The 22,897-nt window shown below is 37.4% G+C and overlaps 1 protein-coding gene across 1 annotated transcript in view; it reads left to right on the plus strand.

Annotated features, from left to right (window-relative positions):
• LOC124388797 overlaps window positions 1-22,897 on the plus strand; it is a 69,993-nt gene that overhangs the window by 41,643 nt on the left and 5,453 nt on the right. The window contains exon 2 of the mRNA XM_046853824.1: window positions 18,165-18,278. Within this exon, the coding sequence (XP_046709780.1) occupies window positions 18,165-18,278 (114 nt within the window). The remainder of the gene's footprint in view (window positions 1-18,164; window positions 18,279-22,897) is intronic.

A 22,897-nucleotide genomic window follows, 5' to 3' on the forward strand; every position in this document is an offset into this window, starting at 1 on the left:
GTCAGTCACACTGTGCACAGTCTATTCCCTGATGTAAACTATAGTTTGGATTACAATGATTGAAAATGCAGGAGGAATTTCTTCTGTATGATATCTATGAATCAACAGAACAAATGCACACATTACTATATGTGGGATATTGATTTTGAGAGAACGGACAGGATTCACATTTTTACTGTACTGTACTAGGGTTCGTATATTTCCTGGTTGTTCATCCATTTAAAAAAAAATTGTAATTCTGTGTTTTGCTTTGTCTGTATATGCTCATCAACTGAAGGTTCACAAGATTCACCTTTGACCTGTTTTAGAGAACTATTTGATTATTGGTTGATCTGATGCCGTTCACTCGCCTTCATTAGTGACATTCATCTGCACAATTCATCAATTCTAATCACATTTACAAAAAAAAAAAGTTTAATAAAAATTTGACAGATGACAAGTAGTTTACCATTTTGCATACAATGACGTATGCAATGAACACATGCTGAGATGTTTTGGGGTTAAAACTATTCAGGTAAGAACCAGTATAATATATTTTGATCAACATGAAACAATACAGCTGATAATGTAGAAAACAGCAGACACTTCTACAAATTAAATTAATCTACCAAAGCATTCACAACTTGATAAAATAACAAGAAATGCTTTTATGATGTGCACAAGTAACTACGTACATGATGTGGAGGTTGATCTGGTCTTAGAAATGCTCCAAAGTAACAGAGAAAAACTGTATTTATCAGTGCATGAGCGAGTTCTGCTTTTCTGTCGTATAACATCTTGCCCACTCTTGCACGTCTCAAGAAATTGTCTAGGAGGTGGAAATAGAGAATGGATTGTACGTCAGTCTGAAGAATTTGTTTCTGCCTGAGTCTTTATGTTGGCACTTACAGCTTGCCATCAGTGCCAACATCAGTGTTATGAAGTGCTTCAAGCAGGCAGCTCAAGAACCTTCCATAGTGTTTTATGAAAATAACTGTGTTGGAGCTATAAAAAAACCTGAGGAAACTTAAACATCTTACATTTACATCTACAGTATTTAGCCGAGGCCCTTATCCAGAGTGGCATACAAAAGTGCTTAAGAGTCTCTATCATTGACTAAATCAACACTGGTTTTCTAGATCACAAACTTAAGTTACCATCAGCCTACAACTCTGTTGAGAAGAATATTTTATATTTTTTTTCTAAAACAAAGACAAAGCTAACTGGGAAAAGTGGTAGTTTTAGTGTTTCAGGAAGAGGTATGTCTTCACTAGAAGATAAGATGGAGGAAGCGCAACAGTGGGGTGATGTGGAAGAACTTGGGCAGGTTGAACATGAGTCGCACAGCTGCATTTTGGATCATTTACATTGAACGAACAGCGTTTAGAGGTAGACCTGCCAGCAGAGAGTTGCAGTAGTGCAGTCTTGAAATAACAAGAGACTGAACAAGCACAAATCTTTCTCATGTTGAAGAGAAGGAACCGACATACAGTAAATGAGTCACATTAGCAACATGTGGAGAAAAGAACAGTTGATTGTCCATGGTTACCCCAAGGTTGCAAGCAGTGGCTTGAGGGGAGAACAGAGAGTTGTGAGTTGCTGAGCTCGTATGTACTACAATAAATCTATGAAAATTTCAGTAGCGATTTTCTCACAGCCTGAAAAACAGCAGCAGTAAGATAAAAGATCCCCCATGACTCCCCCATGCTGTTTCCTCTGACTAGACACTCAAGGACACTGGAGCTCTGAACAGCACTTCCGTTACACCTAAATGGCTCTCTGGTGAGGTGGGATGGGAGTCTGGGTCAAGTCCTAAAAAAGAGCTACAGTAGGTTAACTCTTTGTAGTGGATTTATTCATATCATTTCCACATTTATCAGTAAATACATTTTGATGTACATTATTGACAAGAATGTAGAGTTTCAGCCCATCTGAAGAACATTCATTTAATTATTCAACATGGATCAGGCCTCAGCTTAAAGGAGAAATAAATATTGCATGGATTTGAACATTTTGATATTAATAGGATGAAAAACTAAACATTTAAAATGTTCCTTTATTTCACTGAGCATGAGGAATGGCATCAAATTTGATGTGATGTTTGTTAGCAACTTGAGATTAAGAGTCTGCATATATATTTATTTATGTATTTGTTTGTTTTTAAGTATCCACAGTCAACAATCCACCTGTTTGTCTCCAGGGTTATTAACTGCCTTATTAACATCAGGGCAGCGATTCTCTGTGATTATAACATTGTTTTTGGTTAGTTCAGGATATAGCTGTTGACTAGGATAAAACACAATAGTGAAAAAAAAGGGGCTTAAAAATGGTTTAATCCTCATATTAATCTGCAAAGGTTCCTGTCCTGTCCTTTTTATCAGTTTATACTTACATTTATTATATATATTATTTCTGTCTTTGCTTGCATTATATCAGCGTTAAACACTTATTCATATAATAATAATAATAATAATAATAATAATAAAAAGAAGTAATAATTGCAGCTTTTCATATTACTGAAGTATTTCTGTCCTGAAAACATGAAATTACAGTTTTACGTTCCAATGTCGAATAAATATCTTTTCACAGAAGATTAGCCGAAACAAACAATTACTTTTTTTTGGTTTGTTTGCACATCACACAAATTTCTGTGTAGGATGTTAATAATGATTACATGTAATGATAATCTTGGTAAAATATTACTCCAGTAAAAGTAAAAGTGCTCCCAGTCAATTTTTATCCACTTATTAATAAAAGGGAGGACTGATTTCACAAAATGTAGTTGATTAAACAGTAAGATAGATTTTTAAGTGGAGTGAAGTTAAAATAAGTCACCCCATACGGAAATACTTTAGTAAAGTACAGATATGTAAAAAAGCTACTTAAGTAACAAATTACATTTACTTCCCTACTGTACAACACTATAAATTGTATGCAGAATAAACTGTAAAATTATTTACCTCCTGAAATCATATTGTGGAGCACCATGATATAATACTGTACAATCTACAGACCCTCTGTACTAAATATACAGTATGTGGATTAAACTCTGACAGGTCTAGAGATGGTTTGATGACAGTTTGAGTATAAACTGGACTTTTTTAAAAAGTGAAACCTGAAGTTACCTGTAATTTTGTATACTGGTTATTTGTTTGGAGTTGTTAGAAGTGTGCAGTTGTGAAGCTGTGCTGGTGTAACGGTTCTTCAGCTCACTCATCATTCAGTCTGTATTTCACCTAATGCACTAAAGGCAGCACTTTTCTCCTTTTGTTTCCAGCTGGATAAATTCAAGCAGGCACGGTTTATTCAACAGCAATTATTCACAGTTGCTTTTTTACTGATGCAAGCTGTTATTTCGATCTTCGCACACCCGCACTAACGGGGTTTGTTTTTATGTCATTGGCTAACGCTTGCTCATGTCCTCTCGCTCATTAGTTAAGCAAATTCATGTTTACCACATAACACATCCATTCACTGACCTTCCGTTCGATTTGAGATCAGTAGATCGATACGTCACGGCCCGCACATGCATAGTTTCCCCTGTCGTAATTAAAAATAATAAAATATCAAGATACAACAGAACACATTGACGTCTATTAGACTGAATGCAGAGCTATTAATCCGACTGCTCATTGATCATTGAGCTGGAAAGCGAATAGACACACAGTCACAGCTCATAAAAAAAAGCAGTCTCACTCATTTAGTTTGCTCTTAATTAGCAGCGGGGTGTCCTCAGCCCTGGAACACTAGCTGCAACTGGAGCATGAGAGGCTTTAAAAAGAAGAAGGAAGAAAAGAAGAGGGGGAGAAGAACTTCTGCCACTTGGCTTCGTATAAGTTATTTAAAATGGGTTCTGTAATGTTCCAGTGGTTTTGTTCTTCCTTTACTGCTTAAAAAGCTGGCGGACTGTGCGGAAGTATGGTGCAGATTTTCGTTCCTGCTGCAGGAGAACATACACAAACATATACACATATGGCCTTGTTTATTAAACTGCATCAGTTAGATTTAGAAAGAAAATTCTGTACCATTTGAGAGGTTGTTTAAATGAACATAGAAGTAAACTCATTCACCAACATGAACATCTACTGATCAGCTTTAGATCGTATAACTGAGTTACTGCAAATGTTAAAAGAGATTGCATTCTCAAAATAATTTGAAAGGGGGTCTAGTGCTATTTCATGCATTCTGAGTATTTTAACAAGAGTGGGATTCTTATGCTTAACATGGCCAAAGTTTAAAAAAAGGTTTGGGGTTTTTTGTGCCAAATACATTCCTTCTGGATTCGTATAAGTTTTGGAATGTTTTATTTTTTATTTTAAGAATTGGCTCATTATGATGTCATGAAGGGCGGAATTTCTTATATGGGCACTTCTCCTGAAACAGCAACCAGAGCGAGAGCCAGAGCCACACCCACCACCGTGCTTCATTTGGTTGGTTGTCGGCAGCGCTGTACAGGACACGCTAGAGAAGAATGTCTTCAATTAACCTTGTTCTTACTATATATACAGGTGTTGTTGTATTCGTTGCTGCTGTTGTTCTGGTTGTTCAATACTCTGAATCAGAATCTGGATGAAATAGGTACAGCTGGGTCTGATTTTTAAAGTTTTTGGCCCTGTTTTATTTTAGCGATGTCACAGACAATCGATACACAAAAGCTGAGCATGCTCGCAACTCTTTAGCTGTGTCTTTCTTTTAAAAATCTGATCAAAATAAAGTCTCTTCAGAGAGATGAAGAATGCAATACCACTTTATAGATACGCAAGCGTAGCATGAGATTGGCTGAAACTGTGTGCTATGACATGTAATCATCCAATCAGCCAGTTGTGTGGCAGCAGTACAATGAAAAAAATTGTTCACAAACAAGTTGTAAGCATCAGAAAATGCAACCAACACCACCATGGGGAAAAGTGTGATCTCTGTGACTTTCACCTGATCTACGGGAGTGTTTCACAAACTACTGTTCTGAAAATTTCAATCTCAACAGTTTTTACTCAAAGTGAAAAAAAAAGCATCCATTTAGTTGCAGTTTTATGGTGAAAGTGGGCAATTGGACAATGAAAAGGCACCACATGTTTTTTCCGTTTCACCTGCCCAGTGTGGGTGACTTTGTGCGCACTGTAGCCTCAAATTCCCCTACTGGACTACAGGAGTGGAAATGTGGTCTTCTGCTGTTGTAGCTGACAGCCGGCGTTAAGAGTGGTTTAGCTTTAGCATTATCGTAGTCTTCCTGTCCTATCAAAGCCTGGCTGTTTTCTTCTGATCTCTCATTAACAGGGCTGACACGTGATTGACTGATTGGATAATTGTAGGAATGAGCCAGATGTTCCTAATAAAGTGGCCAGTGAATGCATAATCAGTTTGTAATTTGTCCTGTTTTCCCATAGGTTTGTCTAGTGATCATAAACCACAGTAATACATGCATTACAGACAGAATTGTACTCCTCACACATGTAAAAAAAAAAGGGAATGATTCATTAACAGTCAGTAAACATGCACTTGGAACAGAATCATCCAGTGGTTCTGTTTACGACAGATGTTGCATGTACTGGGAGAAAGGCACACGTTTTAATCTGCAACTTATGTTACGTTAAAACTTTGTTACTTGTCATAACTGTTTTTTATAGCTCATAAACTCTAACGTAATGTCCATTTGAATTCAAGCAGAGCAGCCGGAGAACTGACGTTCTACTGATGCAACCAATGGTTTCATAGATTGTATTCCGCTCGTCTTGTTTGCAGTTTATGACTGGAGTTTGTAAAAATGTTGAATTGTTATTTACATACCAACTCTGCTTGCACCTGCCATCAGGAGACTTTAGCTGTTTTTGGCATATTTGTTAAACTTCAAGTCTGGACTAAAATCCGATTGAGATGCTGTGGCATGACCCTAAAAAGGCTTTCATGCTTGAAAACCTTCCATTTAAACAATTCTGCAAAAAAGACTGTACCAAAATTCCTCCAAATCTTGATTGCAGTTGTTGCCACTACACAAACAATTATTTGGTTTAGGAGACAATTACTGTTGCACATGGGTCCAGGCAGGTTTGGACAGCTTTTTTCCTTAAAAAATTAAATCATTTATTAAAAAATGCAGTTTGAATTTACACAGTTTATCTGTGTGTAATATTAACATTTATTCTTAATTATTTATTATCTTAATTATTTAATTACAATGGAGAGGGTTCCAATGACCTCATTGTAACCTGAGGTTGAGACATTACCTAGCCTACCCAGTAGTGTTAAAGTGAACATGTCAAAACTATGTCCAAAATGTTAATTTCTTTTGTGAGCACCATTGCTCTCCAGCACTGCCTTAATCCACCTAATTCACCAGAGCTGCACATGTTGTTGCTGGGATCTTCTTCCACTCCTCCATAATGACATCACGGAGCTGCTGAATGTTAGACACATGGCGCTTTTCCACCTTCCACTTCAGGATGCCCCACAAGTGCCCAAGAGTGTTCAGGTCTGGAGACATACTTGGCCACTCCTTCACCTTTATCTTTCTCAGCAAGGCAGTTAAGGTGTGTTTAAGGTCCTCTTAAGGTGTGTTTGGGGTCCTTATTATGTTGGAAAACTGCAATATGGCCCATTCTGTTCTGCTTCAAAATGTCAGAGTACATGTTGGAATCCATGTTTTCCTCAATGAACCGCAGCCCCACAGTACCAGCAGCACTCATGCTGCCCTAGACCATGATGCCACCACCTTCATGCTTGACTGTAGGCAAGACAAGTTTCTTGCTGCTCCACACCAGGACATCACCACACATGCTGAACACCAGCTGAGCCAAATAGATTTATCTTAGTCTCATCAGACCACAGGACATGGTGCCAGTAAATCATGCTTTTGGACAGGTTGTCTTCAGCAAACTGTTTGCAGGCTTTCTTGGGAGCCAGCTTCAGAAGATGCTTCCTTCTGGGACGACAGTCATGCAAACCATCTGCAGTCTCTAAAGCAAAGCTGCACTCATGCGTCTGTTTTTGAAGCCATTTTCTGCACCTGACGCACAGCACGTGCATCAATGTCTTTGATGGAAAATGTCTTTGAGTGGAATCCATCTGTATGACCCTGGCCACTGTACTGTAACTCATTTTCACAGTGTTTCAGATCTACTTATAGCCTTGGCATCTTTGTGGAGAGCAACAATATTAATTCTCAAATCCTCAGAGAGTCTTTACCATGAGGTGCCATGTTGAACATCCAGTGTACAGTATGAGAGAATTGTACTCAAAGCAAAACATTTTAACTGCTCTAATACAAGATACACAAATCTGTATGGTCCTGTCAAGCAGAGATAAACATGAACATGATGAATAGGACATGTGGCTTTGCATGGTTAAGTGACATGCAGCTTACTTTTGTTGCCAGTATTTGGCAATAATGCTGTATGTTAGACAGTAAATCTGTACTGCTATACAGACTACACACTGACTACTCTAACATATATTTAAGTTTCATTTCTATAGTATTGCCCCTTGAGAAGACATACCAAAATGGTTGCTGAAATGTGAGGGGTGTACTCACTTTTGTGAGATACTGTATATATATCTGGCCATGCGTGGACAAGCGCCAGTTCAACAAGTACACGCTCTAACAATGAGACAACTGAACTTAGTTGACCGCTGGTAAGTGTAATTAATCTCACAATGTGGGATATGCGTTTATCCCGGCAGTGTCCCAATATATTCCACAAAAATGAAAATGGCAGGAAAAATCGTTTAAATAGAAATAAATCCAAAATGAATTAAATTCATTATTTTCCTCAAAATTCTACAAACGATACCCCATAATGAGAACATGAAAGAAGTCTGTTTGTTTGCTTGTCTTAGCAAATTAATAAAAATAAAAAACGTATGTGCGAAAGTACTGTGAATCCTGTACAGATGCACTGTGTGTATGTATATATATATATATATATATATGTGTGTATATGTATATAATATTTGTGTATATTTTATTTTTTTTTGTAAATCATTTAGTGATTTTTTTTAAAAACACAAAAAAGATAATGCAGGCTGTCAGAGATTTTCTGCAAAAACAGACATAAATAAAATACAATTAAATAAATCTGCAAATCAATCCACAAAATAATCAGCAAATTCATTTTTTGTTTTTTGATGGAGATTGTTATCACACACTTTTTCACAAATGTTTATTATTTGTTTTTTATTTATATACTTTTTTTACAGCAATTATTAAAATTTCTTTACAGTGCTGTATTTAATACACAATGACAGTTTAATGTATTTTATTCTTTTCAGCCTCTCACACTCAGCATGATTTCCTCATAAATATATGAAAAGTTTGTCTAAAAAACCTCAGTTCTCAATGCAGCTGTTGTCAATAGTTACAGCAAAACGTTAGTGAATTCCTTATGATAGAGAAGTCAATGCAAAAGTTTTCCTATAAAATCTTCTTTTCTTCATCCGCTAGTTTATGAAGAGCAGAAGGAAGCTGCATTCAGTCAGTCCACACCAGCAGCATGATGGCACAGATTTACACCAATCATCTTTAAGCATAATTCTTATTGACGTCAGCTGCTAATGGTGTTATTATGATGAACTGTTTGGCATGAGAAAGAGGAGGCAGAAGAATGCAGCTGGGATCGCAGCAGTCAGCGCAGAGGGAAACTTGGGCAGTTTTTTTTCTAAACCGTCCAAAAAAAAGTAGTATTTCAGGCTCTAATGCCAGGCTCAGCACTCTCAGTGTTTCCTGCTTGATTTTCTGTGAGCTCTTTTTCCAAGAACTCCATGATGCAGAGAACACAGACTAAATACGTGTGACTTTTTACAGCCTCCATGTTCAACGCGATTTATTGACCAACCTGACGAAACACAAGGCTGTTAAAGGAGAATTCGAGAAGTTCAGCCGCTCGAATAGCACACAGCCCTGAAACATCAGAGGTGACATGAAGCTGCGATGCACTTGGTAGTTGTTCTGGTGTGTTAGTATTTTGTTTGCTTGCTGAAGGAATATTTTTATTTTATTATTTTAATTTTACTTCAGGCTTTTGTTTTTACAGGGGAGAAGTACAAGATTTAATGTCTAGATTAGAACTAGGGTATACATTTTATAGTACAGCAGTGTTTATTATGATTGCATTACTGGAGGGGTGTAAGCTGTTTAGATATTCAGATGTTCAGAAAAAAATCTAATTTGTTTGAAAATTGACCAAACTAAAATGCTGGCCTTGTTTTGTGTTTCAAATAATTTGTTCAAAATATTTATATAATTTCAAATTCGCTTCATTTGTAGTCATTTTTTGTTATGTGGGTTTATGGGACTTTTGAACCACCATCAGTGCAGAATCCATTAGTGGATTCATCTAACTTTGTAGATTCACTCCGAGAAGTTCACATTACTCACTATGTGCTTTTCAATAGCAACAAGACAGAGACAAAGGAAATAGGAGTCCCATATATGTCCCCTTTTTACAGTGTAATTCCATGCACATCTTAAGACCCTTGTTGCAGTTACTATAGAGAAAATTGTGTTTGGGAATTGTGTATCTGTGTCATGTATTTACCAATAATAAAGCAGATGGTGTTCATTGATGCCAAATTTTTGTTATATTTCTAATTTGGACGCTTTTCTTTTCCAGTTCACCATTTATAAACTCATTTATAAAAAACACATATTCATTTAAATCACACGGAAAATTCTCCATGTAGGTCATTATGAGTTAGATTACATTAGCTGTCTTTCTTGGTAAGGAACGGGAAATCTGTTACTATGGTTACTGTTTGAACACTTTCCAGTCAACTGGAATCAAGTATTCAGACAGACCATTTAAAAAATAAAGCTATTGAAGTCTACTCTAATCAGATAGATAGATAGATAGATAGATAGATAGATAGATAGATAGATAGATAGATAGATAGACAGACAGACAGACAGACAGAAAGATAGATAGATAGATAGATAGATAGATAGATAGACAGACAGACAGACAGACAGACAGACAGACAGACAGACAGACAGATAGATAGATAGATAGACAGATAGATAAATAGATAGATAGATAGATAGATAGATAGATAGATAGATAGATAGATAGATAGATAGATAGATATTTTATTCATCCCAATAGGAAATCCAGCAGTATCCACAAACTTAGGCAATAAGGCATGCAATAAATAATAAAAAATGTAAAAGTAATAAACGTAAAAAAAGAAAAAAACAGTGTTTTAAAAAGTCTTGTGCATAGTGTACAGTGGCACTGGAATCTGTGTGTATGTGTGTACAAATGTGTAAAAAAATGCATATAAAAAGATATATATATATATATGCGATGCATTGTTTTTAACATATTCGCATTGGTAAGAACTGATTTATTTACATCTAATTATTAGTAGACACGCTACATGTACTATTTAGAATGTGACCAATAATTTGTGAGCAATATTTGATATGTAGAATGACTGAGTGTTCCTTCAGCACCACTGCTGCTGTGAATATGACGTTTTCACAACACTACAGAGACTGAGGCCTCTAAGTCACATAGAATACAGATTAACATGGCAGAGGTAGAGCTTCATCTTCCTACAAGTAAATGATGATTTGCCGTCTGTCTGAATCTAAGAAATAAAATCGAACTATCTGTACCATATTGAATTGCATAGCATCATATATATATATATATATACATACATCATATGAGCTGGCATGTTAATTCTAAACTAAGCTCAAACAAAGATTAGACACTGTAGTGGTGTAGGTAGAACTGACATTTTAATCAGTTATCTTAATCTCATGGAGTCAAAAAAGAGTCCCAGCAGAATTATGGGAATTCTAAAAAAACACAAAGCTTTATCTACTGAAAACACACAAAACTGATTGCCAAGCCTCAACACGCTTGCCTGCTTCGTGGCAAAACTTCACTGGCAGTAGACTAAGACACTAAACCTCTGATAAACATTCCTGAACATCTAGAACCACCAGTGATTTTAGAAACCAGGAGCTTTAACATCATGGGATTGTCAATCAGTGGGAAAATTTACAACTATACATTTTGGAAAAATTAAACTGTTTTTAAAGGAAGGACTTGTCATTCTGAAACTGATTCTAAATTATTTGCAGAAATTCTCTCTTTAGAGTAAAATATAAAAGCTACATGTCCTACACCTGGATGTAGGTCTGTGTTTGTGTGTTCTGTTTCATTGTTTAGTCCAAACTCCTGCTTAATTCTCAGTCTTTCCTCTTAAATAAAAGCAGAATCAGGCAGTTTAGCAGTGAATACGTTAGCAGCTTTACCGTATCATGCTAGAAAAGCAGCTAAGTTGCAAACTAGCTAGCTGAATTTCAGTACAGAAAGTTATATAATGCTTCCCTGAATGTGTATAAATATTCTGATTAGGTTTTTAACGAGGCTGAACCTAGCTGTCTTTTAAGCTATTACTGAAGACCACACCAAAAATGGCCTGCTTTAGCTTGGTGTTTATAAACAAAAGTAGCATTTACAGAGCGGTTTGCACTGAAGGCATCCTTCCAGTTTTACAAAGATTGTGTTTAAATTTGCATATTTCATTGTTTTTAACGATGCCCTGGTGACGAGTTATTTGTGCTTGAGATTCTGATGTGCCGGCAATCCAGTGTTTGGCAGGAATTTGTTTTGTCTCGGTTCACAGAAAAACCCTCAGGATAGTGTGATATAGCCACTGGGAAATGTTTTGATGATGTTGATGATTATTTATTATTAATATATATTTTTTTACTGCAGTATAATTCAGTTCAATTCAATTGAACTTGTAGAATGGTTTTAACAATGCAAATGGTCTCAGATCAGCTTATAAAGTTATATAAAAGTATGTATATGTTTAGTACCTGTAAGTTTGTACCTTATAATTGTTAGTTTATTCCGGCATACAGCCTATTATGTAATGCTGTAAATACAAATGTGAAAATAAATAAGCTTTTATTAATATTTTTAATGATTACTTTCTGTGATCTGTGACCAACAAAGGAGCATCTCGGCAGCAGGGATTTAAATATTTAACAATGTGTGGGAGATTCTGTAAAGGTATATTCTGTTCTGATTTAATTCTTAACATACACATGATTTGACTATTATTTAACTACAGACAAGACTTGACAAATATATATTTTATACATTATATTATAATCCATTTGACTCCTGAGTCAGGGGGGATATGCATATACTGTACATATATAGATACAGTGTAATCTAAGCATGTCTCGGTAATTGAAGGTATTCAGGCAGTTATTTCATTTAAACTCAGTCTCTTTCCATCACTATCTCAGAGCCTTAATCGCTGAGGTACCACTGCATCCCTAAAATGGGAACAGAGAAACCAACAGCCGTGGCACTACAGACTGGGGTGGAAAAAGCTGTTAGGGTTTTAGAGCCATACGAAAGCTAAATGTGGAATTACTTTTGGACAAAATAAAAACAGTTTGCATATTAGCTCTTAGGGACTTTAGTTGAGTCATTGTTGACCCCCACGCTGTCCTTTCTGTGTATCATTAGCAGGCTGAAATGCAAATTTCACCCACCCTTCCCAAACACACACACACACACACACACACACACACACACACACACACACACACACACATTCCAGGAGGTGCAGTAGCTGTCCTGAGGCCTGGGTCACTTATCTACAGCTAATTTTCCGCCTGTGATCCATGTCAATAACTTTCTCTCATTTTCCTTCCTACTGCCATTGTTCCATCATTACTGACCCACCCACTCCAGTCTTCCCAGCATCCCATGCTGTCATCTAATTGTACCCCCAGTGAAATGCACTGGCAGACCTATGGACACCTGTTTTTCATTTTTCGCTTCACATGCTGCAGACTGATGGTGATTGCTATTGATGATTTGCTGCTATTTATATTGCAGGCTGTGTCTGTAACGTGGCAAACCTACTGGCATGGCTCGTCTAAGGTCTGTCTTAATCCCGCTGCAGAAAATAACCCACTATGACTGTGCACTCTGCGCAGAAGGATTACATTACTACAGCTAGATTACTATTTAGAGTTAAGTAGTTTGGACTTGTCTTGCCATGTCTCTTGTTCATCCTTGTTCTGATTCCTGCAGCTTCTTTAATTCACATAACATTATTATTTACTGGAATTATTGGAAATTCACTTTTTTTATTACACACTTTATCCTCAGTTCTTGTGTCATAGAATACCTATTTCTCCAAAATACCATTAAAACAGTCACCTGCTACTTTCTCTCGGTTGGTGAAAATAATTTTTCTCCCGCCTCTGTTTTCTTCTGTCGTTTTGGTGTATTCGGCAGGAAAAGCTCAGGGAACCACACCCTCGCACCTCATCGGTGCTGACGTCTGTCTCCTTCATAGGTACACACTAAAAGTTTGATCGTGTCTTGTTACTATACTATTATTGTGTGGAAAATTGATGAAATTAGAGCTGGTGCAGAGACAGATGCAGCCTTTCAGAGGAAATGCTTGGGTTTGGGGAAAAAAGTGAGGGAATAATCCAGAGAGAATAGTGTAGGATTAATACGATTCCTGCCTGTTCTGGAGCGTTTGATGGGGAATCTGTAATGAATCTGTAAACTAATCAGCTCTGTCTGATCTGTGATTTTTAAAAGGTAAATTATAATTCTGCACCAGGAAGCATCTGCAGAGTTTAATATCTCTTTCCTTCTGTTTTTTTTTTCCAGTGAAATGACATTTGACAAATAAATTTGTTACAATGACGATTTATGACACATCATGTAATTAGCAACTAGCAAAAAACAAATTGGCTAATGAACTAACTGGCATCTGATGCTTTGCTAATAAGATCACTAATTATTAAACAGTATTTCAAACAGATTTCCTATTTCCTGTTGCTTAATTTCAAAAGCCAGGTTTATCATGGCACAGTGCATTTAATGAAGTAAGACAGCACACTATGATTAGGACATAATTTACAAACACAGCACTGTATATTCAAATTCTAATTGTATTTGTCACATACACATTCATACAGAGTACGACACGTAGTGAAATGCTTTTTTACGACTGTCCAACATGTAAAAATAAAAAAATAGAAAAAGAATATAAGGATAAAAAATCAATTAAATAAAGTTTAAAGTATAAATATATTAAAAGTATAGGTATAATTAAAAAGTATGAAAAAAAGGTTAAGAATAATATAATATAAATGTATATACACAGTTTACGAGTGTTGGGATGTGTTTCACTGTATATACTCTCCTACTCCACCTCTACACCATCGACCAAAGGTTAGCAGTGCTAGCATCTGGTAGTCAACAGCCAGGACCCTACATTCTTACAGATATGAGAGAGCGACGAGAACTCTTTCTTGGCTGAAAAATAGCCTGAACAATTTTGCAGTTCTGAAGGTGAAAATAGTTCAAAGAAACTACAGGACGGAGGAAGACAGACGTCTTGCTTTTATAATCATACCTGTAAGAGAACGTCTTTGTGATGGTGATGTAAATTCCAACCCCACATTTTTTAGAGATATTGTTCTTATATTTATTCTTATGAGTTCTTTCAGTCATTAATTAATTTGATGGATCATCTGAATGATGCCACTTAGAAAGCATGAAGATGGAATAGAACTGCGCCGCTACACACAGGTATGCACTCACGTTTCCATCAATGTTCAGCTCAACTAAATAAACTTTATTTTGAAGCTTTTCTAGTTACAAATTTTGATCAAAAAGTTCTAGGAAGAATGAATTCAAAATCACATGATCCAATTTCACTCAGATGAGGACGAGTTCCCTTCCGAGTCTGGTTCCTCTGGAGGTTTCCTATTCGGGAAGGTTATTTTATTGTTTATTTGTTAATTAGGCATTTAACATGTATATACTGAATTTAATAATTTATAATTTATAATAAATGTAACATTCTAATAAATACAAAATAAAATTGTAATAAAACTAGAGTGGAAAAGAAATCCCTCTACATGATCACTAGACCTTCTGTATTCCATCGTCCCTAATTTCAGTTGCTGAACCATGTTCGTGCATGCAGCTAATTCACTGATGTGATATTTTTGCTTAAACCATTTCGGAACTTGATTAGTGTTATTCTGTGCATTGTGTGTTAAAGAGAGGAGGCATTGATATAGGAGGGTATGGGAGTTTATCTTGTTTTTTTTGTTTTGTTTATGGACCTCCCAAGAGTCATTACTACAAACAGTACTCTTTTGTAAACTCTCCCTTTATGTTCATTTTTTTTTTCCTTGTAAAGGTAAGTCCGAATTGAGGAACTGCTCGAGCTATATAGCAAAGTGGAAAAGGAAAGATTGAAACAAGCGGGAGGGAAGACGGAGAGCTGGTGATTAAGAAATGGTTGGGAATTGTAACTGCTGAGAGCCTTGGCTTGCAAATGAGGTGTAGACGCCAACAGTAAACAAAGCATCCTGGCAAAACAATTTGGTGCATTACAAAGGGAACAGGAGTGATGAAAATGGCAGCTCAGACGCCACAAGAGAGAGGGCTTTGACAGGAGTGGGTGTAGGGGAGGATGCTGCTGATGAGAATCACTTGCGCCTGCGGTGGAGTTCTGGACAGAGTTTTTTTTTCCACTCTACTCCTACATGTCTCTCTCACTCTTTCTTTCTTTCTTTCTTTCTCTCTCTCTCTCTCTCTCTCTCTCTCTCTCTCTCTCTCTCTCTCTCTCTCTCTCTCTGTTTTTTTTCATTCTTTCAGTTTCATTAGAATGATGTGCAGACACATGATGACTGAAGGGTCAGATGAGTTTCATAGCTCCTGCCATTTAAATTATGTAACATAGACATGATAGGCCAGAATGAGTGTGTCTGTGTGTGTGTGCGTTTGTGTGTGTGTGTCTGTGTGTGTGTGCGTTTGTGTGTGTGTGTGTGTGTGCGTGTGTGTGCTGGTGATTGTGTGTTCAGACCGTGATGTAAGCTGTATTGGTACAAAACAGGCATGGTAAACCATTAAGCTGCCAATCAGCGTCCATCAAGCATCACTTTGTGGCCAAATAAAATGGTGCTCTGTGCGAGTATGGGTGTGTTTGTGGTTTTGTGTAATTTTAGTGGCCTTATTTCGTGTGATTGAAAAATAAGGGCTTATTTCTGTCTCAAGCTTACACACATTACCATACGCAGGCACATTATCTTATACAAACCAGCTGGTTATAAAAAAGAGCAGCTCTGGTAGCGGTGCTGGTGATGTTTTCACTCAAAAGATGTGTATTAAGTGTTTTGGAAGGAGTCTCCAGTGTCAGTGCTTTATGACAGGAAAAAGCAAAGAGGAAGACATTAGGAAGAATGTGGATTCTTGGTAACAAGAAAAGATTCAAGGGAATGACTTTATCATTGTGGGAATGTGAGCAATAAGAGGAACAATCTTGTTTCTAATGTTTTATATGTTTAAAGCAGTAAGTGAGTTCAGGTCTGCAGATCACTAGAGACTCATCCTCATCTTCAAGACACATTAAACCAGGCACTGTAACCTTCATCCTATTAAATGTTTATTTACACTTTAATTTGAACATTTTCCCCTGGACTGGGGGGAACTAAATGCGTAGCCTGAAGCAAAGCCCTTGCTTCTCCATCAGTAGAAATGAAGGTCAGTCAAATCAGCAAAATAGAGAAACTTCTTGTCAGCATCCTTCGGGCTTTCGGAGCGCTCTTCTGGGTCAGCAGCCATTTTGACTTTTTTCCCTATGCCACCAAAAGATCACCAAAAAAACACTCACTCTTGGCCAGATTATCTCACGGCTCCTCACGTCCCTGAGAGTTTTCTCACCATTCTGCCTGCCCTGCTTCAGTTCCTGACCCCTGTCTCTGATCCCTGTTGTGCCCTGCTTTCCCTGTTACCTGTTTGGACTCCACACTGTTTTTTTTTGCTCAGCCCAGTTTGCATGCCTTGAAACTTTGGTTCTATTTTCGCCCTGTCTGCTGATATTTAGCTATTGGACTGTTTTTCTAGCTCTGTATTTGTTCTGCCCTGCATTGCCCTATTTGCTGGTCTTGAATATATAGATTGTATTTTCAGACTGTGATTGTGCACTGCTCCTCACTGCTTAGTTTGCCGGTGGTCAGTATTTTTGGATTGTCTTTGATTTCGGCTTTTGTCTACTCTCCATTACTGCTTACATGTGTGTATTTTTTCCTGGACTCTGTTATTAAAGAACTTTGTTATATTTTTGTATGTCATGCATTTTAAGACCCAAAAACCCAAAATGATCTAGAGTGATCATGGAGTTTGGCAGGTTGTTCATTGGTCCTCTGAAATGCATTAACACTGACCATCAGGGTTGAGATTCAATTTAATTCAGTTCAATTTATATTTTTTGTTGCGCTTTTCACAATAGACATTGTTTTAAAGCAGCTTTTATAATGTAAGAATTATAGAACAAAATGTACTTATATTTAACTTGATGTGTATTTATCCCCAATGAGCAGCCTGGGGCGACTGTGGCAGGGAAAAACTCACTTAGATGGTATGAGGAAGAAACCTTGACAGGAACTAAAAAGGGAAATCCATTCTTACTTTTAATTTACACTCAAGTGTCAATCTTCCATTTTATACAGTCCGTTGGAGTTGTGGAACCAGGAGCTCCATGCCAAAGCCTTTAAATGTTCAATGATGGATGAACAGCAGATGTAGAATGTTATTTTAAATATTGATTAAGAGGTTGTTTATCCTCAAAGTCTAATGTCTGAAATCTTCATGAATTGTGATCTAAGTGGAGCTGGTACATTTCTAGATGCCTCGGGATTCTCACAGGATTGACATCTTATTTTTGAAGGTCCAAAATATTAATGAAATGGCTCACAGTCTCTGGATGCCACAGTATGGGTACAGAAAGAGGATTAGTGCAGAGGAATTAGCAAAGTTGCTGTTCTTGATAAAAACTATCACAAGATGATCATGTATTTTGGACAATTTAAAGGCTACCATATGTTTCCTCAGAGCAACTCAATTCCCTAAGCTGTGTATTCCTTCACAAATTAAAACGAATCATTAGAATCATATGAACTGATATGAAAAAGGGAAAAATGGGAGACTTGCTCAATGTGAGTGACTTTTACTTCCACCTCAGATGTGTTGCAGATGTGCATCTACGAGGCAAAGCCTGAGCGTGTGTTTATTGATCAAAGTGTTTAGGCCATTCTCTGTCTGTGTTTGTACATACACACGTGTGCCTGTTCACACACATTTGTTTGGTTGAAAACGAAAAAAGATTTTTGTCTCCAACAGACAGTCGCAGAGGAGGAGCGGGATTGTGGTCGGAGGTGAATTATTGACGCAGCTTTCCAAAAAAAACCCTTCTGGCCCTGAACTCAATCCGCTCATTTGCATGCTGAGAATGGGGTTTGTCCAGATCCAGCCACACACACCCACCCACACACACACACACACACACACACACACACACACACACACACACACACACACACACAAAGTGTTCCGCAGGGAGAGTTTCATCAGTCTGCAGTCATCAGAGCCTCTGTTTTTTTGGGTGAGTAAGCAGACGACTGTGGGATCCTGAGATCTTTTTGCGTAATCACACGCAACATTCTGCCTCGTGGCTCCAAAGCTTGGGTGCAAGTTACAGTTGTGTCGTGAGATGGAGTCCATTAATGGAAACACAACATTTGTTTCAGGAAGATTCATACAAGTACTCCCTTTTACACTTTGTCATATATTCAGTCTGCTCTGTTCCACTGTAAATAGTGTTGATGGAGCTGTGATTTTGCTCAGCCGTGCAGCTGCATCGCTCCAATTGGCTGAAAAGTCCAACTTCATCAGAAGTCCAACTTTCTTCTTTTGGTTTTGTTTTGTAAGTTTGCCTTGGTTTCTCCAGTGACTTTCACCTCGCTATCCTGACTTTCCAGTTCTTATAAAACATGATGCTATTTTAGATGAATTGCTTTGTATTTTTGTGAATTCAGACTTTTACATCAGGGGATTGAGGCTTAGTAGAAATGCCACATTTAATTACCCCACTATGTCAATTAATTTAAATCACTGTGGACCTAAACATCCATATTTTAAAGTTATGTAAAGTTATGGCTGCACTGCTTATGTGTATTTGGGCATATTGTAGTTAGTGTGTGTGTGTGTGTGTGTGTGTGTGTGTGTGTGTGTGTGTGTGTGTGTGTGTGTGTGTGTGTGTGAAATGCATGTGGTTGGCTTGCACCAATGGAGATAATCCCCTTGCGTCCCGTTTCCAGATGTGTGGAATGGTTACTAATTGTGTAAGACTCCCTGGGAGACACTCGTTCCTCCCCTACTGCTTCCTCCATCCTTCTCTCCTCCGCTGAACATGAGCAGAGAATCACTCTTGCTGTCCACTTCTCCCATGGACAACTTGCATAGCTCTGATGTTAAAGTCTAGTTAAAGTCACTATCATGAAAATGTTTATATCTTATATTCTTTATATCTTATATTCTTATATTTCTTATATTTTATTTTATATAGTTTTTATACTTTATACTTTATTTATCTGCTTCTTTTCTTTTTCCCTATCCTATTCCCCTCATGCCGGACCGTCGTATAAAGCATTTCACTGCATGTCATACCCTGTATGTATGTGTATGTGATGAATAAAATTTGATTTGATTTGAAATTCGAATAAAATTCTAATTTAAATTCACAGCACACTTTACCTCGCAAGTTCTTGTAGAATCACACACTTTGTGAAGGACTATGACTATTATTACACTGAAATAATGCGGCACTTCATGTTTAAGAATCATCACGTCTTATTTTATCAACTCTGCATTGCAACACGCTTTGATATCCAAAATTTCCTCACATTTTAGCATCAGAGCATGTATTTCCTCAATGCTGAATAAATTTAGTACAAATATGATATGAAATATTTAGAGGAGTATTCAAAGCTTTGGTTTTAAGTTGCTAGGTGAAGTTAGTGTTGGGTCGTACATTTCACCCTTAAGCCTTCAGTGGTGTCCTATCTGAATCAATCCAACTCTTAATACCATCATTATGATGCCACTGCTACAGAAACCATCAATATTATAGCGAAAGCGCTGCATCACAGACAGGAATCTCATACATTGAGAAGCTAAACATCTGATTTGAACTGTTCTATCCAACCTTTCTTTAGAATGTCCTGCTTTTCTTGAAAGGTCTGTCTTGCAAATGTCCTTGTAAGTGTATCTGTAGTCAGCAGTCATGGAATGAAAAAACAGCTACTAAATCCACACAAATATATTTAAGCTTGTGCAGTTTGCTACAGATGCAGGTTGAGCTCTGACTAGTGCGCTCTCTGACCATCCTGTCAAAAGACGTGAAAATGCCAACATTACTGTACACCTGCTTGGGTTTCTTGGAGTTGCAGCTCCAATCTGTTTGAAAAAAGCAACAGCTTCAATCAGCCTGCATTGTGAGCTACAGCATGCCGACAGTGTTCATTCAGAAGGCTAATTTCTGTTGACCCTGCCAATGCGTAAATTGACGTTTAAGTGGATTCTGGCATCCTCTTTATGTAGTTCATCCTTTGTGCAAGGACACTAATAATAATGTGATAAAGTTAAAGTTGCACATGCAACTTTAACTTTCAACAAAATGTTGATGTTTTATGGCATGAAACTTGTATTAACTAATGGCTGTATATACATGGGAAACTGAATCAGTGTCGATTCACACCTGCCATTGCTATTTTCTGATTCAAACCAGTTGGAGTTGTCACTAGGACATGACTGATTTGTGTAGATGTGAAAATATATTTTATTTAAAGTGTTGCTTGCAGCGCTGTTGCTGAAATCACGGCTCTGTGTCTGTGCATAAAAACGAATGGTCACGTTGTGGCTTACTAGCGTGTACCTTGGGTTAGCGCTCTCCACTGCCATCTAAATATAAAACCTATAATAAGCAAAGTAAGTGCTTGCTTAAATAAAATTGCTTCATGGTAGATTTAGTTTATCAGCAAATTGCTTTCGTGACAAGAATTTCTGTAGAAGATTCTGTAGAAGATTTTCTGCAAAATATTTCACATAACACAAAGAGCACAAAAAGTATAAAATGTTGGCACATGCAGTACTCAAACATTTTATTATTCTAAATCAGTTTTTCATTTGTTGGTGCTTCAGGTGGTGATATTATTTTGCCTGGCATAACCACTGTTAAGCACCAGGGTCTTTGTTTGCTGTATGTTAATTATAATTCAATAGAAAATAGAAATATTTAAAGAAATATTAGTAGCCAATATTTCCAGGTAAATACTAGTGGCTTATGGTGTTCAAAACATTTAATTTACAAAGCCGAACTTGCTACATATAAAATATATCCAGTTTAATATTACAGTCATTGGGTATATTTTTTCTATACAGTAGTGCTTTTAGCAATGGACATTTTCCCAAAGCAGTTTTACAGAGGTAAAGACGGCATGCTTGACAGACGTATCTTCATGGATGAGTGCTCATCAACTTAAACTCAACCCCAGCAAAACCCCAATTCCTGTCGATTTCTTCTCTACAACATCCGAAGGATTCGACCATTTCTGTCCACACAGGCTGCCCAGGTGCTTGTTCAGTCTCTTGTAATTTTAAGACTCGACTACTGCAACTCTCTGCTGGCAGGTCTTCCCTGAACGCAATTCGTCCACTGCAAATGATCCAAAACGCAGCTGCATGACTTGTGTTCAATCTGCCCAAGTTCTCCCACACCACCCCACTGCTGCTCCTTCACTGGCTTCCAGTAGCTGCACGTATCAGATTTAAAACACTGATGTTTGCCTACAAGGCCAAAAATGGACCAGCGCCATCTTACCTCAGTGACCTCATCACATCTCGCACTGCACCACGCTGTCTGAGTTCCTCCAGCACTGCTCGACTGGTACCACCTTCTCTCAGAATGAGAGGTAAGTACACTTCAAGGCTCTTCTCTGTTCTGGCACCGAGGTGGTGGAATGAACTTCCCCTAGATGTCCGTACAGCAGAGTCCCTGACTATCTTCAAGCCACAACTGAAAACCTACCTCTTCCTGAAATACTTAAATTAGCACTTTCCAAGTTTGCTTTGTAGAATTCAAGAGTTATATTTATATTAGGTTTGTAATATAGCGTACCAGTGTAGATTTATTCATTACTAGAGACTCAAAGCACGTTTGTACGTCGCTCTGGATAAGGGTGTCTGCTGAATGCCGCAAATGTAAATGTAAATGTTATTCGGTTTGAATGTATATGTTTACTGCCTATAAGTTTGTTTTTTATAAGTTGATCCTAATGCTAGTGTAAGTCTCTGAGATGGTATGAGGAAGGAACCAGACTCCAGAGGGAGGAACCCATCCTCATCTGAGTGGCACCGAATGTCCAATTTCTTTGTGGGAATGGGAGTTAACTGGTTTAAAAAGTGGTGTAAGTTCTGAATGGGATCTGAACCTGATCTGGATGTAAAAGGAATGTTGCAATCACGTGATAGTGTTAGATAGGGACAGTAGGATATTGTACGGCAACTTGCATAAAGGTACATAGATACATGTAGAATATACATAAAGGCAATGGTTGTGACTTAAATTAGCATCAGGAGTTGCCATACATGCACCTCAGGGGGAAAAACACATACTAAAGATAGAGCACAGTTACTTGGTCAGTTGAAATAATGGCTTTGTGTCATGCATAGAAACTAATGGTCACTTTGTGGCTTAAAAGTGAGTACAGGGGTTAGCATTCTCCACTTATCTAAATATAATGTTCATTATATCTGCTTATCATTTGCAGTAGGCGTGCTTCATGTGTGTACGTCACCAGGCAATGGCATGCAGGGGAAGTACACATTAGTTACCTAGAAAAAAAATCTTGTTAAATTTTAACATTATTTTCCTCATTTCCTCCACAGTCATCAGTCCAAAAGAAATAATAAAAATGTATGTATTAGAAATGCTGCATGTCTGTATACAGTCTGGCAGCTTCAAGGCAAACAGAAGTTTATATTAGCAGACTTGTTCTAATGCAGTACATTTCCAT

Source organism: Silurus meridionalis, chromosome 7, assembly GCF_014805685.1.
Source record: "Silurus meridionalis isolate SWU-2019-XX chromosome 7, ASM1480568v1, whole genome shotgun sequence".
Classification (NCBI taxonomy): domain Eukaryota; kingdom Metazoa; phylum Chordata; class Actinopteri; order Siluriformes; family Siluridae; genus Silurus; species Silurus meridionalis.